General features: G+C 38.3%; 1 protein-coding gene across 3 annotated transcripts in view; it reads left to right on the top strand.

The window, feature by feature from the left end:
- The window catches only part of FBN1 (fibrillin 1), a 222924-nt gene that overhangs the window by 34058 nt on the left and 170500 nt on the right, over nucleotides 1-18366 (top strand). For all 3 annotated transcript variants that reach the window (XM_077881022.1, XM_077881023.1, XM_077881024.1), the window contains exons 4-5: nucleotides 4131-4226; nucleotides 7547-7642. In XM_077881022.1, coding sequence (XP_077737148.1) covers nucleotides 4131-4226; nucleotides 7547-7642 — 192 coding nt within the window. The remainder of the gene's footprint in view (nucleotides 1-4130; nucleotides 4227-7546; nucleotides 7643-18366) is intronic.

Raw genomic sequence — 18366 nt, 5'->3', positions numbered from 1 at the left:
TCTGTCTGTGCTTTTCCTAGCCTAAGTTAAAATCACGTGCTTGCCATATAGATGCTTATTTGCAAATTGCTCTTGATGTTCTTTCTGTCACTTGTGCTTGGCAAGATAATGGCAGGTCTCCAGAATCCTTCCCAACCTAATGCATCCCAAAGAAAATGATTACCCTAGCCCAGCATTTCTCTCATTCCCATAGCATGCTCAAATTGTTATCTTCTGGTTGGTGATCTTATGAACTAATTTGTACTGGGCTATCACCTAAAGTGAATTTCTTCTGGTACATGGCAAAAAGAGGGGATTTAGTCATTTATTTATTGAATGACTAAAATGATTGACCAAATCTGGGAAAAAAAACCCTATAATTTGTTTAGGATCCTATATAGATACAGGTAAATGGCAACATTTCCTGCTAATTCTAGGATGTTGAGTCTTACTTGAAACCCTTTGAGGCTGTATTCTCATTTTCAAGGGGAAGTCCTCATTGGATCTTGGCTTTCATGGTTATCTGCTTGTAGCAGCTTGGACACTGACACTTGAACTCCCCTAGTATCATCAGTTTCTGGTAAAATCTTAATGCAGATTGAATTTAGGTATATATTCTGACTTAAGGTATTTAGAACATGTAACAAGTTTACAGCATTTTTACGGGTTTAAGTAGAGCTTTGGCTTTTTCTAGAGATATAGTACTTGGTCTTATAATTGCCAGACATCTGGGATGCTTGTTCAAAGCACTGTAAATTTGAATGTGCATCAATGGCAGAACTCAATAAAAAACTAAAACCAATTTATGTACATATGGTCTCTAAATTGTTCTCCAATGAAGCTACATGTCTAGTTCCTTTATTTCTTCATAGAAATCCAGTGTGATTATTCTAAAGAAATATGTTTCTCCCCTGAACATCTAAGACTCACAAAGAATGTGAAGTTTCTTTGGCAAACATATTTATGGCAAAGCAGATGGTTAAGATCCAATTATCTCTTGTTACGTCTGATCCCCCAGCTCAGAGATTCATAGTTCATTGGTTTATTGAGACCACTGGACTAACTATGCTTTACAGTTTCACGAGTCTGACCAAGGGTTTTATTTTTTAAAGGAGACATGGTATTTTATGCTGGAAAAGGTTTACCTGAAAGAGTAGGAAAAAAAAAAAAACTGTAGCAGAGTGATTTTTATTATATTGTATTTAAATGTAAACTTATCATTTTTCCTGAAAGAATTCATTCTATTTTTCAATTTGAACAAATAATGTAAAGTTACTATTTGAACTACTGTTAGCTTTTTATCTCAAAGTAGCTAAATGGCTTTGTTGCTCATGTGGGAATGGAAATTAGCTCTTGGCATGAACCACTTTAATTGAAATCAGTTTGTGGGTTGAGTTCCTATGCTGCTTGACACATGACATCATTTCCTGTGCTTTTCCCAATCCTCACTGTTTTTCTAAGATAGGATGAAGCTAAGTTTAACTTCAAATTTTAAAGCAACTATACACCTTTTCCTGACCTACTTAGAATATTATCCAAATTTTCACCAAATCATTCCTTTTGTATATTTGTAGATAGTTTTTTAATTCAAAAGCATTTTGGCTGAGACATTTTAATGGAATCATAGGAGCCTAAAATAACTGTTTTAATCAGTTTCCTGGGTTGCTTGACTTATATAACAATGTTCCAACAAAGGAATTATTTCTGCTTTTATACATAGGGAAGTGTAGATAAAATATTTTTAATAGCAACCTACTTACAGCTGTATAATAGCTTAGGACATAATGGGCAATTTCTCAGTCTTAGTGTTTGAGGATAGCTTTCGATGTCATTATCTGGTGGTGTGAGTTAAGTAAGTGGAGATTACCTTAGTAGAGTTTTGCGCCACACCTGCAAGTAGGCAAGGTACTACTCTAGGCACTTGAGGGTATAATTAATAACCACGATGCTATTCACTCTAATGAAGCTTTTAGACAAATGGGTTGGGAATAGGAGAAATAACTAAATAAAATAGGCTAGGTTATATAATAGACATTTCAAAAGAGAAGCATAAAGTACTCTGGAGTCAGAGAAAAGAGGGCTCATATCTAGTGGGAGAAGGAAGAGAAAACAGAAATCAGAAAAAAAGAAAAGAAGATACATTTGCGGTGGGTCTTAGAGATAGGTAGGGTTTCAGTATTTGTTAACAACTGTGTGTATGGTATGTTGGGGATTAAGGGTTAGGGATAAAGAGACAGACCAGTTAAAGAGGAGATTCCATGAGGAGACTAGAACGATGTGTTTGGCATTTTGCATGGCACACAGTAGGCACTCAGAAATATTTGTTGAGTGAATGAATGAATGATAAGTGGATTGGGGATTGAGTCATAGGACATAACTAGGAATATGTAGAGGAGCCCTGAAAAGCCCATGGCCATGCTGAGAGATGGAGGAAGTTCTTAGTGTACTAGAGATAGGGAGTTTCTGGTGGTGCCTCAGAACACTCTCAGATGTTCTTGAGAAAGTGTATCACTTTCAGTCTGACTTAATTAACTTTCTGGTCCTCTGTGAAGGCATCGGAAGTACTGAGTTTTGACATCTCTTCCACATTGTCATGCTGAGATTTGTGTAGCTCCTTATGAAAATGGTGCTTTCTCCTGGAGTCTGCAGCCACTTTTTGATATGGCATGGAGAATCCTAACGAGGGCTGCTCAAGCAGGTGGCTGCTGCGAGGCGTCTTCTCTCTACTCATAGCAGATTTGGCCTCTATGCTCCAGGAAGACTGAGCATAGGAGCAAGGCTGAGCAGCTGATTTCTGCTGTTGCACAGAAGGAGGGGTTCTCTTCTCCCTATGGAAAATTGTGGATCTTTTTCTGTAGGGATTTTCTTCTACAGCTTGGGGGACAGGTTGGAGTAAGCCAACTTCCAGTGCCCAATCCCGGTTTCCTTGTGTAGGGATGTGTCAACAAGGATTCATGACGAATTGTCAAGCCCTTAGTCTTCTCCAGGTAGGGTAGTTATTATTTCCAGAGGACGAAGGGACAGCCTGGGATTCTGAAAGTGTTTCAGCATCCTAAATTACTGAACTAGAGACAGCCTAAGCACTAGAGAAAAGAGAGCACACGCCATGCTGTTGTTCCCCTTCACACACGTCTATTACTCTAGTTTCCTCTAGTGTCTCGTCTCACATCCAAGGCTGCCACCCATGGTCCTTCTTCCCTGACCCCCAGAGTCACACTCCTGTAGGTGACAGTGTGATGAAGAGTGGATTTCAAACACTGTGGGTCTTCTTTAGTTTAAGAATATGGTTTAAACAAGCAGCTCTTTCTGAGCCAAGGCTGGCTACCTCCGTTATCAGGCAGCTTTGTTATTAAATGGTCTTATAGTTATTTTTTCCTTCTGTTTGCTGCCTCCAAAATTAATCTCCCTCCCTCCCTTCCTTCCTTCCTTCCTTCCTTCCTTCCTTCCTTCCTTCCTTCCTTCCTTCCTTCCTTCCTTCCTTCCTTCTAGATTTTATTTATTTGAGAGAGAGCATGAGAGAGAGAGAGAGTGTGTGAGAGAGAGAGAGAGAGATGTCACGAGCAGGAGCAGGAGCAAGGAGGAGAACAGAGGAAGAAGCAGGATGCTTGCTTGAGCAGGGAGTCCCTTGCAGGACTTGATCCCAGGACTCTGGGATCATGACCTGAGCTGAAGGCAGAAGCTTAACTGACAGAGCCACCCAGGCGCCTTTGCGGCTTTCAAAATTTCTTTAACAAAATTCCTTGGAATTTCTTACTCAGACTGTTTTCCTGGCCACCTACGGTGGGACTCTAAATCTTTTAACAGGAAAATTATTGCTGTTGTAATCTTGTCTCATACGGTTGCTCAGGGCACTATTTTCTTGTTAGTATAACTTACAGAAACAACATTGAGTGGGAAGTCCTGCTAAATTAGGGAAGTCATTTAGCACTATTAAGGTAAATATCAAAGAAACCATTACATTGTAATTGATTTTATGTTCACAAAAAGAACATGTTTAGTGTTCAGTAGGGTTATTTCTGCACAAGTATGTGAATCTTGATAAACCATTTTATTTTCTCTCCAAATCACAGCAAATCAATTCCTGTGAAGTGTTGCAACCTACTTACTTAAACTGCAAAAATAAATCATTCTATTTTTTTTTCCTTTTCAAGTCCAACACTGTAATATTCGCTGTATGAACGGAGGTAGCTGTAGTGATGATCACTGTCTGTGCCAGAAAGGATACATAGGGACTCACTGCGGACAACGTAAGTAAATATAAATATCCTAAATGCTAAACTATGCAGACAAATGTGTAGACAGATATGGAGACAAAAAGAATCCCGAGATAGTACTGATGGATTCTCTCTGATTATCTGAAATGTGGCATTTTTTACAAATGTCCCGTGAGTCTTACAGATGATCAGATCACTCACCTAAAGCACTTTGCACCAAATATCTGATTGGATCCTTGAGAGTGCTAGTTTGACTCATTTCCTTTTCATTTATCTGCAGCACCCCCCACTTACCTCTTCCTGTTAGTATATGTTCAGCACCCAAGGGACAGAATTCTTGTTTGCTTCAGATGTATACCTTCCATTTGATTGCTGAATATGTCCACCTGAATTTTTAAGAAGCATCTCAAAATATTTCAAGACTCAACCTCATCTGTCTCCTCAAACATGTCCTTTTTCTTGATTAATGGTATCTGTATCTCTCTGGTTTCCCAATCTAGATTCTGCTACTGTAATACCACAAGGTGTTCAGTTTGCTGGTTCATACATGAACACTGTTTATTTTGTGTCTGCTCTTAACCAATCCCTGCAAAAGGCACAAATTCCTTTAAGAAAGCTTATTTTTTATTACACTAAGATGAACCTACACCCTGCAAAAAATGTGGAAAAGTGCAAAAATAGAAAACAATAAAGTTCTTCATAATCCCGTCATTCCAGATATTACTTTCTAGTCTTTTAATGCATATCTGGTACATGAGATCTTATTGTTTGCATGATTTTTCATACTCCTTTTTTACTTAATATTTTACTAGAAGTATGTTTAATGTTATTAAATATTTTGAAATAAGTTTTTTTTTTTGAAATAAGTTTTAATGGTTGCAGAATACTCCATTACATAGATCTTTTACTATTTATTTAATGAATCTTTAACGATGAGTGTTTATTCTGTTTGCTTCTGGTCTTTGCCATTGTATATAGCTTTACCATGATGAATAATGTTATTATAAATAAACCAAAATTTATATAATGCTCCCGTGACTGGCCATGCACTACAGTGTGGTAAGAATAATGTAATGAGTGAGTTTTGTGTAGCCCACAGCAGCAGCATGGGGAGAGGAGACACAGGATGGCTTCTCCAGTTGGGGAGACCCTTGAGCCGAGTCTCGAAGGATGGGGTGGAGTTCACTTGTCTGATGATGGAGGATGAGCCTTTTATGCAGCTGGCACAGCGTGGGCCAAAGCACAAGAACATGGCGTAGGAGGAGATGTCAGACACAGCGCGAGTTTTGGTGTTGCTGAGGGAGGTGATGGGAAGGGAGATAAGATCAGAATGGAAGTCGTGGGCCAGATTTTGAGTGCCTTTATGCATCCCATGTTTGCAGCCAAAATAGAGCCAGGGAAGAGGAGTGAATTATTTACTGTGTACCATGTGCTGGACACATTTTCAAACTCTTCACATGGATTAACTTGTTGAATAAAACAACAGCCTCCTGAGTTAGAGGCCTCTGTTACCTCTAACAGATGAGGAGAATGGGGCACCGGGATGTCAGTAACTGGTCTACAGTTATATGGGGAGGGATTGGCAGAGTTGGGATTTGAACCCAAGCAGTCTGTCTTCATGGCCCGTGCTATAAAATGCTGGCCTTGTACACTTTACTTAAAATGGTTTAAAATGAGAAAGATCGTGCTGGCCACAGTGTAGAGGTGTAACTGCAAGGGTAAGAAACAGGAAGCAGGAAGACTAGTACCAAGGCTGTGTCTATAAAGGTGCTGGAATGGGAGTGTAGTCAAAGGCATTTTTGGAAAGGGAGTCATGAGTTGCTGCTGGAAACCTCCATGCTTCCTTTGATGCTCCTTGAAGTTTACCCCCCAAAACTACCACTTAACAGGCACTCAGTTAACACTTGCAGAGTTAGAAAAACTTTCCTAGACCGCATTTTCCTAATCTGTAAAATGGGATGGTTGGCTTAGGCTATCTCAGAATTTCTTTTCTGCTTTATCTTTTCCCTCTCTCCTGACTGTAAATTAAGAGGCAAATAGGAACAATGAATATATATAAACATCTCTAATTTTATGATGAGAAATGGACTCTGGCATAGTTTTGGCTCTAAGGGGTTGTGTCAGTTCAAGTTTTCTAATCCCAAGCAGATGCCAAGACAGAATTAGATATCCATGAGATTTATTGTGGAAAAGGCCTGTAAAGAATAAAGGGCTGGGGGTAGAAAGCAGGAGTAGAAGGGGAGGGCCTTCGTACTATAATGCCGGTCTAACCTCTATACGAGGAGAGTGGGATTGTGTAGATTGTGTAGAAGGTGCCTCAGACTATAATGCAGCTCCAAGGAAGCCTTGGCCAAGCTGATGGCAAGCTCAGAGGAAAGATTTCCCATCAGGAGAGTTCCATAATGGGCAGAAATGCTCAGTCTCTGCTATCCCACTAAACTTAGTCATTGGGTGGTAGCAGCCAGAAGATATGTGTCCTTGGCATGAACATGAAGCAGATCTGAAGGTGCAGCAGCTGGAGGCTATCAGCCAGCTAAGCTCCTTACATTAGGTTTTTTTGGAGGGAGATCTGAGTGGCTCAATTCCATGACTGCCACAAGGATACAGATAAAGTGTGCAGGAAATATATGAAGGAGGAATTAATTCAAAAGGAGGTATTAGGGAAGTCTCATGGAGGAATGAGATTGGAGCTGGGCTTTGAAGAGTGGGTGGTGCTGGCAAGTTTGATGCAGCAGAGTCCACCACCTGGGGATAAAGATGCCTGGAAAGAGGCTGTGCGTGAGAGAATTGCAGGAAATTGTACAGAGATGAGTTGTTCAGGGCTTGAGCTGTTGGTTCTTATTTTACTACCTTTTCTGGCAAGTAAGATGTCCCTCCCTCAAACATCGCTGGACTTATCTCACTGATAGATTCTGTTACAATAGTGGGATCTTCATTATGGTCCATAAATATGGTCAGAATGTATATCTGTAAGGGTAACAGAGGTCACTGTTTCCCTCATGGGAATCCTCAAATCATAAGCAAAAGAGTCAGCTGGCTAAAATGCAGTTCTCATTCAGTGACATCTCTTGTAAACCACCATTTTAGATGTAGAACTGAAAGTATTGCTCAGATACTTCCCAGAATGAAGCTGTCAGCATTAACAGAGGTACAAACTCACCTCTTCCAGGTGGTTTGACCTGAGTTGACTAAGGAATATAGACAGATCTGGGACTGTAAAGTAACTGTTTAAATGAATACCAGGATGAGTATTTAAATTTTTTATTGCTGTCCCTGCAGGGGATGGTAGGTTTTACTTTGTTAGCATCTACTTTCAGGTGAAGGCTCTCAGCTTCTCTCTTCTTACCTTCCAGCTGTCTGTGAAAGTGGCTGTCTCAATGGAGGCAGGTGTGTGGCTCCGAATCGATGTGCCTGCACATACGGCTTTACTGGACCCCAGTGTGAAAGAGGTAATTTTTTTAATGAATGAGTATAAATATGTTCTGGTGGCTAAATCTGTTACTGATTTAAGCACGCATTGTGTTTATTACAGCTATTTCATGAATTTTGCTGAGCTTTAAGGGGGTTTCTGAATTGTCACTGGGAGGGTTCCTGTGATGATAGGACAGTGGCCCCAAGTCTATGCCTGTATTCAGTAATTCTTGCTAGTGGACTGCAGGACTCACTCGTGAGCCTATGCATAAGCACCAGTTGGCAGGCATCAAGATAAAAAGAGGAGAATTTTCCATAAGGGTAAGGATTGAGCTCATTATTGTTCTAGTAAATTAGAGAAGTGGCTCCAAACGAAACATCTGTATAGAAAGGAAAAAATTTAGAATGAAGAAAAATACTTGAAAGATCTGTGAGAACCTACTGGGGGCTGTAGTAGCTTACAAGCGTAGCATCCAAAAGTCACTAGAAATGTCAATTGCTGAGGAACTGGGCTTTCATGTATGTGGTTTATCTAATAATAGTGCAGCCTACTGATGTGTGTATAATCCTCACTTTTCCATATGGAGACCAAGGCTTGGGGAGGGCAAGGGATCTGCCTAAGTTCACACACTAATAATATGCTTTATTTATTTTTTATTACTTTTTAAATTTAAATCCAATTTGCCATCATATAATATAACAACCAGTGTTCATCCCATGAAGTGCCCTCGTCAGTGCCCGTCATCCAGTTACCACATCCCCCCACTCACCTCCCCTTCTGCAACCCTTTATATTACACATATGAGTGAAACCATATGATGATTGTCCTTCTCCAATTGACTTATTTCACTCAGTGTAATACCCTCCTTTAAATTGAATGTGGGTATTGTGTGTCTAAGTCTGATGCTTACTGATGCTCTTAATTAAAAAAATGTTTTAGCCAATATGCCTACCTGTAAAAGGAAATATGATATTGAGATGTATTTAGATGTGTAATATTGTTGAGTTTTTCCCCCAACCCCCTGAAATTTGGCTTTATTGAATGTCTTGTCTCTACATTCATAGCTGTTTCTCATCATTCCTAGTTTCATGGTGAAAGTTTGGGAGGTTTATTTCATACAAAACTGCACAAATAGTCATGAAAACACTCATTAAAAATACTCATGAACCTTTTAAACTGTAATCATCACTTTTATCCAGAGTTTTATAAAGATTTTTTTCTATTCTGAGATGGAAAGCTAAGATTCAAGTAGCAGATGTTGAATATATGTTATGTAAAAACAAAGAACAGAGATTGGTATGGGAGAAATTATTTTCTGCTTCTATTTTTATAAGTTCATCTAAATTCAGTTATCTATTGATAAAGCAATAATACCAAGTTTAGTAGATAATAACTAGGTTAATAGTAATTCTAGTAACTCTAGGTCAATTACTGTTATTACTGGATAAATTATATTGTATCTTAGTTCGTTACCACCAAATGGTATTGATGAGTAATCAATGCATCAAGTGTTTTTATTGATTCAGAGATAATATATCTCTAATGATACTCAAAATAATAGAGATACTTCTTTTGATTAGGTGGTAGCATTCTGTAGCCTTATTATTACTCAGTGAAGATGATCGGGGATTTAAATGGTTGAGAATAAAATTGCTGGCATGTAACTTGGACAGTAGTGTGTGAAAATAATTCCTCAGATAATAATACTAAAATAAATAATATATTTTAGAAAAATCACAAATAGGAGGAAGTTTTAGGTATTTTACTTCTAAGGGAGTGGTTAATGATTTGCTGTAAAGAATATTGATGCCCATAGTTCAGACATTGATGATAATACAGTCTAAAATAAAAGAGGCATGATATTTTACCATTCCACAGTTATTTCTTCAAAGACTTCACCTTTGACCAAGATTAAGAAATGAGGTGAACACATTGAGTTACTAAACTTATCCTCAAAATTTACATATTACTTAGGAATTTCTCTAAGTTTGGAGTGTCTTTAACTGCTCCCTTTGATGATAACGCTATCCTGAAATTTGCACTAAGATGTAAATATATTTTGGTGCCGTAGAATCTTCACAGTGGTGATTATCTAAATAAAATTATTCCCTAAATGGTAGATTTTCAGGCATGTGCAGTAGTGGAGGTTGGGGAGAAAGCAGGCTCTCTTTGCCTGTTCAACCCCTGAATACAGTCCTAGACCTTCAGTGAGAGAAGGGAAACACAAGTGTAATTTCACTCACCACATGGGAGAGGGGAGTCTTTTTGATTCCAGAATTGTATTTAAACTTAGAGAGTCTTCACTGTTTTCTGCTCTTATGGAAGTCATCTGCTTACCTCTTTAAAGACCTAGAGGTAGTATCTCCCTTTACTCAAATGCATGCTCATGATTTCAAGAATGATTAACAAAAATGAAGGACTGAGTCAGGACAAATCCATCCTGAAGCATAGGAAAATGTTCAGTGTGATTTCTATGGTGGTTTAGTATACTAATGAAGTTGTTTATTACTTAGGTTGGTTTATTAAGTTGTTTCATTGCCCAGGCTAGTTGCATTGTGTTTTAATTGGGATATGGCTTTTTATTTTAAAAAATAACTTGCAGGAAGTCTTTACTAATCTCCTCTCTTCCTTCCAAAAGGCCGAGCCAAGTGCTCCTTCTGCTTTCTCCCTTAGTACATTCTCCACACTTGTTTTGATAGCATTTACCACATTATATTGAAACAGCGGGTTCCCATACTTCTCTCCCTGACTAGGGTGTTAGCTCTTCAGCAGCAACTATAGTTTCATCAACTTTTTAATTTGCACCCCAAGTTCAATGTCTGATGCATAGTATTTGGCCAATAAATGTTGAACTGGACTTATTTTAAAGCACCAGAAGGGCAGCCCCAGTGGCTCAGCGGTTTAGCGCCCACTTCAGCCCAGGGCGTGATCCTGGAGACCTGGGATCGAGTCCCACGTGGGGCTCCCTGCATGGAGCCTGCTTCTATCCTCTGACTGTGTCTCTACCTCTCTCTCTCTCTCTCTCTCTCTGTCTCTCATGAATAAATAAATAAAATCTTTTAAAAAAAGCATCAGAAAATCTGGAGATATGATTATCAGGTATGAATAAATATCTCCTGGAAGTAATTGCTGTTTACCTACTTGTTGATAGTCCTGGATATTTTTCATTGGTTTCGTTTTAAGAGGAGTTTACAGTGCTGATGACTAATTGAATTTGGCCCTATCTTTCACAAGTATGATCTTTTTAGGGCCACAAGATTGTCATTTTTTTCAGTAGGAAAGGATGTGAAAAGGAAGGCATATTTTGACTAAACCAGGTGACACATTTATACCCTTTGGGGGTGACACTGGCAGGATTTGGGTCATTTTGAGCAATAAGTGAATCTTAATAATCCATGAACATAGTGTTTGGATTTGTGATGGAGACAAGCAGTGGATCCATGCTTGAATTGCAAATCAGAACATTCATTCAACAGATGCAATCAGAATATGAAGCAAATTAGTCTTTCCAGGAAAATAATGTTTTAAAAAAATACCTTGGGAAGTTAGCTTTATGGGGAAGGTGGCAGTGATACTGTTACCTGTCTCTCTATACTAAGAGGAACAAAAGTAGAGATCTATGACTTGCTTGGCCTGCAGTGTTTACTTTTTAAAAACCAAATTTGAATGCCTTTAGTTACATTTTCCAGTTTGTCACAGTCTTTACCTCTCCCTGTTGTGATGCATCCTGCTCTCTTCATCCATTTTTCAGTTGGTTCTATTAGTTGCATTAGTTTGCTTCTTAGCCCCGGCAGGCACTTAAGTCTGCCACCTCCTACTACATTTATACAAAGTGTAAATTTACACTTAGGATTTTCTGGATAACCTCCTCCCTCAGCTCCCCTTCATTTTTGCCTTCTCTCTGCTGGGGCCCTGAGCAACTTAGTAAAGCTTGTCTTGCCTACCCTCAGTGGTGCGGTATGTTAGTCTGTCTTTCTTTCTCTCTCTCCTTCCTTCCTTCCTTCCTTCCTTCCTTCCTTTCTTCCTTTTCTTCCTTTTCTTCCTTTTTCTAGCATTTCTTATTTGAATACTGAATTGAAATCAGTGCCTATTTGGCAGTGACAACACAAGCTGGTTGTGTATTCCTCTAGTTATTGCCAACAAGAGTATGTGGAATCATATTTTCTCTTGCCATCTTGCATCAGAATGCTGATGACTTAGAATCTTGTTAAATGCTCTTGTATTAAACAAAGTGAATCATGTGATAGATAAGATTTCTCTAGGTCATGAAAAAAGAGAGAAGGATGATGGGGGTAGAGCTGAAGTTGAAGATGGGGAGAGGATAATGATGAATAGGCTTGGGGAAGAAGAGAACAGAAGATAGATACTGAGAAAGCGTGAGGAGAAACAAGGCCACCGGGAGAACACTGAGTGAAAGAAACTAAAAGCAAGGAATTCAAGAAATAGCTTGACAATTGTTACTCAAAGGTCAAGAAAGAATGAGAATCACAAAGAGGCCCTTTGATGTAGCAATAGGTGATGTGTACTGGATGCTTAGAGTGTACCCGGCAGTGTGCTGAACACTAAGGCAGTTTGCAACAATCTTATGACCTATAACAAGTCCCACCTTGTAGAGTAGATAGAGACAGAGAGAGGACAAAGAGCTGGCCCCAGGTCAGAGAGCTCGTAAGAGGTGCAATCAAAAACTGAAACCAGCTAGACTGCTCAAAAGCCTATGCACATAACACTGTGCTATATTTGGATTTCACTGGGAAAAGCTCATTAGTAACCATAGAGAATTTTTCTGAGGAATTATAAGAAATCCAGAACCATGAGTTTTAGCATAGAAAAGTTATAGATTTTTAAAAAAGCACTTCAAGAAATTTGGCTAGGTAAGTAGTTTTCTTCTTTGGTAGAGTTAAGTTGCTTTTAAATAATTTTATAAGCCAAGAGAAAGGAGTCTTGAGTATTGCTTGGGTGCATCTAATGTAGGAACTTGAACTATTTCTCTATTTGCTGATTTTGTTGTTTTAAGCATTACAGTCCACTCTTGGAGAAAGGGTGATACCTGTCTGTTTATAGTCCATGTAAATTGACTCCAAAAGACTGAACCAACATTTTGAAATGTAGACCTACAAAATGAATATTGTTTGTGCAGTTACTATGGAAGGTTATATAGTTTTCCTATGATATTATAATTCTTCAAATCATATTTGGAAACTTTTTTTGAATTATCTTTACAGAGTCAGCAATACATTTGACTAAGTGTGTGAACGTTTTGCCTTCCTTTCTGGGAGGCATTTAAATTTTAAGAAACAGCCTAAAATAGAGTCCATTCTAATGAGTCTAGTGGATAGTGGAGCACTTTAGTTATTTGGGGTAAAAAATGGATTTAGATTAAAAAGTTGTGTGACTTTTGAAGCACATGGAATTGGATTAATGTTTTAATGTTAAATTTTATGTGAGCCAGAAGATGGACTCTTTTGGAAGCATAGATGCTAGTAACAAGATATTTTCTATTATTACTCCATCTGGAGATCTTCATTACGTACCATCTGAATGTAAACATGGACATGGATTCTTCTCTGTCTCGAATCATTTGTTCAGTGTTTTCTAAAAGGTAACAAGCAATAAACTGCTTTTATTAAAATATGTTGAGGCCCTTGTGAGCTTTGTTTTTGGTATTTGGTCTGAATGGAAAGTAAATACCAGTGTGTAGATAGCAGGGTATCATGCCCTAAATGTTACTATGCATCTGAAGTGGTATTGCAATATTTGGAAGTTGGTGGATCATTGGATAAACTTGATCTTCCTAGAACACTTCCAGAAAATGCATCTGTTGACATAGATATTCAGTTTTTGTGGTTGAGTAATGATATGAACGTAGAGAACATATGCTACCATGCCCCTGGATGCTGCATGTGCCTGGTGTGAACAAGCAGGGCTGTTCACAAAATTAAAGCAGTTAATTTTTGTCTCCCACTTACAGTCCCTTTGAGCCCACTCAGTAGGCTAGTCTTCCTCCAGCTTGTGGATGGAATTTTCTGGTCCCTTTCAGAATGTTTCCCCTGTGGGTCCCTTATGTGAGCAAAGATGTCTGTATTCTTCTTGGTTGCTTACATTTCCTTCTTCAAGCCCTAGATGTCCAAAGGTACCTCCAGCCATTTGGCCTCTTTGCCACTCCACTCTAGGCAGCGCTTTGAGGAAGAATCTAAGTCCATTCCACACCAGCTTTCTCTTACAGTGGTCCACAACTACCTGGTAGAAAATACTCATGCGTTTTTTGCCACAATACATTTTTAGAGTGGACACCAACTTCAACAAAGAGGCAGCCTCTCCCTTGAACCATATCCAAGCATCTGCGAGCCAGTGTCCAGGCATTTGATGGTTCCCAATCTGCAGTGTCCTCCAAACTGCGGTGGATATAGTCTGAGTAATCTCCTTGAAGCCCCTCTCATGACTTGTCATCATAATGTGGTCTTCCACCAGCTTCCTAACTGTGTTGTCCCCATATCTTCCTACCTCCGATATTTTTATATTCCTGTTAGGCATGAGGGTTTAAGAGCCATATGACCAGATTGTCATCACCTCCTTTGCAAATTCTGCATCATAGTGTCACTCTTGACTTAGAATGTGGCATCTTTTATCTTGGTGCTTCAACTGAAATGTTCATTTTAACATCCTTTAATATAAAAATGAGTCATTTTGTACGGTTATTAAATTTGCTTTAAAATTTGATATCATGGTTTCATCTTCTAAGACAGTTTGTTTTCAAATTTCTTTTTTTCCTTTTAAGCTCTTATGAACTTTTAAAAAAGATAAAACTAATTTTTATGTTAGTAGCCACACTTAATATTTGGATCACTTTTCAGTCTTGGGTATTCAAAATGCTATTGCAGATAACACTGAGCAATAGAAATATAATGTGAGCTACATATAGAAATTTTAACTTTTCTAGTAGCCACATGAAAAAGTAAAGAGAAACAGGTAAAACTAATCTTAATAACGTATTTTGTTTAACCCAGTATATCTAAAAGTTTTATTTTAATAGATACTCAGTATGAAAAATTATTGAGATATTTTGCATTCTTTTTTCCACAGTAAGACTTTGAGCCCTGATGCCTGTTATCCCACATCTCAGTTTGGGCCAGCTAAGAACCAATGTGGCTAGTGGCTACCATATTGGACAGCACAGCTCTAGAGCTTTACTTCTAATATTACACATCAACACCTCCCCTAAGATCTCTATTAGATCTCCAGTTTTCCTTCTTCTCACTGCTTCTTCTTCACCTTTTAAGAAAGCAGCATCTTAGAGAATCAGAGCCTGTATTGATATTTAAAAAATAAGCCAATGTAAAAAACCCCACAAAATTAGAGGTTTTAGGTTAGAGTCTAATTTCTCAGGAATTGCTAAGTTGAATTTTGTTCAAATATAAGCGATTAGCAAAATCTCTTGTAGTCACATCAATTAAGTATTAAGAACTATAGCAAATACTTCATAAAGGCTCAGCCTTAAGCTAGGCACTGTGATGAAACCAGAAGGAAATTTATGGTTCTTGTCATCAGGGACTAAAAATCATTTTTCAAAAAGATAGAAATGTGTATGTGAAATAGTAAAATAACAGCAGGGCAATGATTTAGCTAGGTAGATGAAGGAAAGTCTACAGATGAAGGGGAAGAGATAGTACAAATACGAAGAGGCTGGAATTGACCAGAGGAGATGGAGGGCAAAGTTGCCCTTAGGAAGTTCTTGCTATGCTAGCTTTCTAGCATGTTGGAAACCTCCTCTGAGAAAAGACGAGGGGGCATGATGCCAACTTGCCTAACTCCAAAGAAGGAAAAATCTATTTCAAATCTCTCTGTGATACCCGTCTGTTCTACTGAATTGTGGCTTCTGTACCATTTCTGTATGAGGCAGGGTATTGGGATTTCAGAACATTCTTTGAATATATATATTAGTGGGTGGACTAGTCTATTTCTGAAACTGTTTTAGCTTAATCCTGTGGATAGCAGTCTGGAGACCCTTACCAATTTTATATGCTCAATTGAGAGTCCTTGAGAATGTTTGGTGTTTATGTTCCCTAGTAGTTATGGCCTCTAGAGAGTTTGTGCTGTTTTTGGTTTATGAATGTATATCGGACAAATATATGGGACTTCGTGGTCTAGATGATGTGCCAAAGTACTTTTTGTAGAACATTAGTCCCATGGGGGTTCCATGAAATGAAGTTTCCATGGTCAATAGCATTTTGGAAACTCTATACCATATCCTCTTTTGGAAAGGCAGTGGGTGTATTAGTATGTTAGCTCTTGGGAGTACTTCAAGGTAACTGTTTTTACTTAGTTTAACTCAGCACTTCTAAATCCATGAATTTTAGAATCCCCATCCTCCCCTGCCTTTCTCCATTAACACCTTTAACATCTTTACCTTGAAGATTTGGATTCTGATTATTTTAACAGTTATTTTGAAAATCATTTGACATCTCTGTGACAACACCTTCGTGTTTTACATAGATATTCTAAATCCATATATGGTCCTTTTCTGAAGATGGGTATTTACTACATGTCTAGAGGTTCTTGGAGGAAGATTCTCAACATGTAGTAACTCACCTCTTGTGTTCCTAAGAGGATTCATTTGGCCATAAATTGAATTGCAGTATGAAACACCCATTCCCAGGGATTTGGTTTTCAGACATTCTAAAGTATCACCTAGGTTAGGTGGACTGTTCCATTAAGTAGTGATGAATACCTGGTTCAGAAAGGTTTGATGTGGGCAGCCTGGTGGCTCAGCGGTTTAGCACCACCTTTGGCCCCAGGGCCTGATCCTGGAGTCCCCGGATCGAGTCCCACGTTGGGCTCCCTGCATGGAGCCTGCTTCTCCCTCTGCCTGTGTCTCTACCTCTCTCTCTCCCTCTCTCTCTCTCTCTCTCTTTCTCTCTGTGTGTGTTTCTCATGAATAAATAAATAAAATATTTAAAAAAAGAAAGGTTTGATGTGATTGGCATTATGTTGTCTAGTTTTGATCAGCACTTGAGGGTTCTACTTACCAGAACTGGGAATATGTGGTATTCTTGAAACCAGAGCTTCTCTTTTCTAGATTGGTTAAATTCTTTTCTTTCAAGGTCAACTTTAAGGCTTATTCCTCCAGTCCTTTCTTGACCATAGGGAGTGCCACCTCCCAACTCCATCAATTTCCATACGAATTCACTGACATCACTCTCTCTGGTGCCTGGACCTCTTCTATATTTCTATTTGATAGTCAATGCGTACATTAAATGATTGGTCTTTGTCGTTCACTTTAAGCCACATTAGCCATTTTAGTATTTTTATTCCTCTAATGAATTATTTTTCTTGTACTTCATTACATTTTTAAATAATTGGGTGACACAGCCTTTGTCTTTGGGGATATATATATTTGGAGATATATATATATATATATATATATATATATATAAATATCCCCACCACTGAGCCACCCAGGCATCCCTATAGTGATAGTTTTTAATGATGTTTATTAAGAAGTAAGAAATGAGCATGTTCATCTTGTCAAAAACTTCTTTCCATGTACATTTATTGATTCTTATGTTGAGATCCTTATATCAGCATAAAAATATCTAGAATCCCATTTCATACCTCTTAGGAAGACTTATAAGTAATTTATAATATTTTAAGTTTTCTTAAAAATATTTTCTTTAGGAACACTTGGGTGGCTCAGTGGTTGAAGGTCTGCTTTTGGCTCAGGGCGTGATTCTGGGGTCCTGGGATTGAGTCCCCTATGGGTCTCCCCGCAGGGAGCCTGCTTCTCCCTCTGCCTATGTCTCTGCCTCTCTCTCTGTCTCATGAATAAATAAAAATTTTTAAAAAATATTTTTTCTTCACTAAATGAAACATAAATGACATACTCCTTTAAAAATGTAAATATACATACATACACAGGCATGAATATATATGTGAGTATATATATACACACATATTTTTTAACTAGTATTTTAAAATAAATTTGGGCTATTGGATCCTTTCTGATATGAGATGCATGATCTGAGAATTACCAAATTGCTGATCTTATTCTAGTTTGGGGGCTAACAAAATGCTGATTCATACATAGTCTTCTAGCTGGTCTATGGTGCTTTTCATAGAACAAACAAAACAAAACAAAACAAAAAACCCCAAAAAACAACAAAAAGAAACCCCAAAAAACAAAAACTGTGTCTCATTGAGTACCAATGAGAGCCCAGTACTGTGAGGAGAGTAGGTATGCATTAAATCTTTGTTGATTTACTTAATTTAACTGTGGGACCTTGAAGTTGATGGGAGAGAGTATCTAAATATTAAATATATTTGTTTAATACATTTTTTAAAAAAAGGGTATTCTGAACAATAGCACCTACAAATGCATCTGTATTTCATGTGGAAATAGGAGTACAGATATTGATAATTGAAATGTGTGGGAAGTGAATTCTGTTGCACACATGAAAGGAAATGTTCTCCAACTTTCCTACCATATTCCCTCAGCAGCAATCCCTTTTCTCTGAACTGTTTCAGAAGAGCTTTGTAAGTAAACAATAGATCTGGATATTTATTTCCTCAGGAAATAAGGAATGTTCTAATGGTGCAAATCATAAAACAGGCCCATTTCTATCTTGGTCCCTGGAGACCCCTCACTCTCTTTCCTGCCTCCTCATAGGAGACATTGTTGACCTTCACTATTGTAGGACATTCAACTAGGTGAAAGAGAAGGCTTGCAGGTTTGGGGGCAAATTTTACTCAAATTGAAAATGGTTTTAT

Source organism: Canis aureus, chromosome 32 (assembly GCF_053574225.1).
Source record: "Canis aureus isolate CA01 chromosome 32, VMU_Caureus_v.1.0, whole genome shotgun sequence".
NCBI lineage: Eukaryota > Metazoa > Chordata > Mammalia > Carnivora > Canidae > Canis > Canis aureus.
Note: the sequence above shows the minus strand (reverse complement) of the source record. Positions and strands in the feature narration are given on the sequence as shown.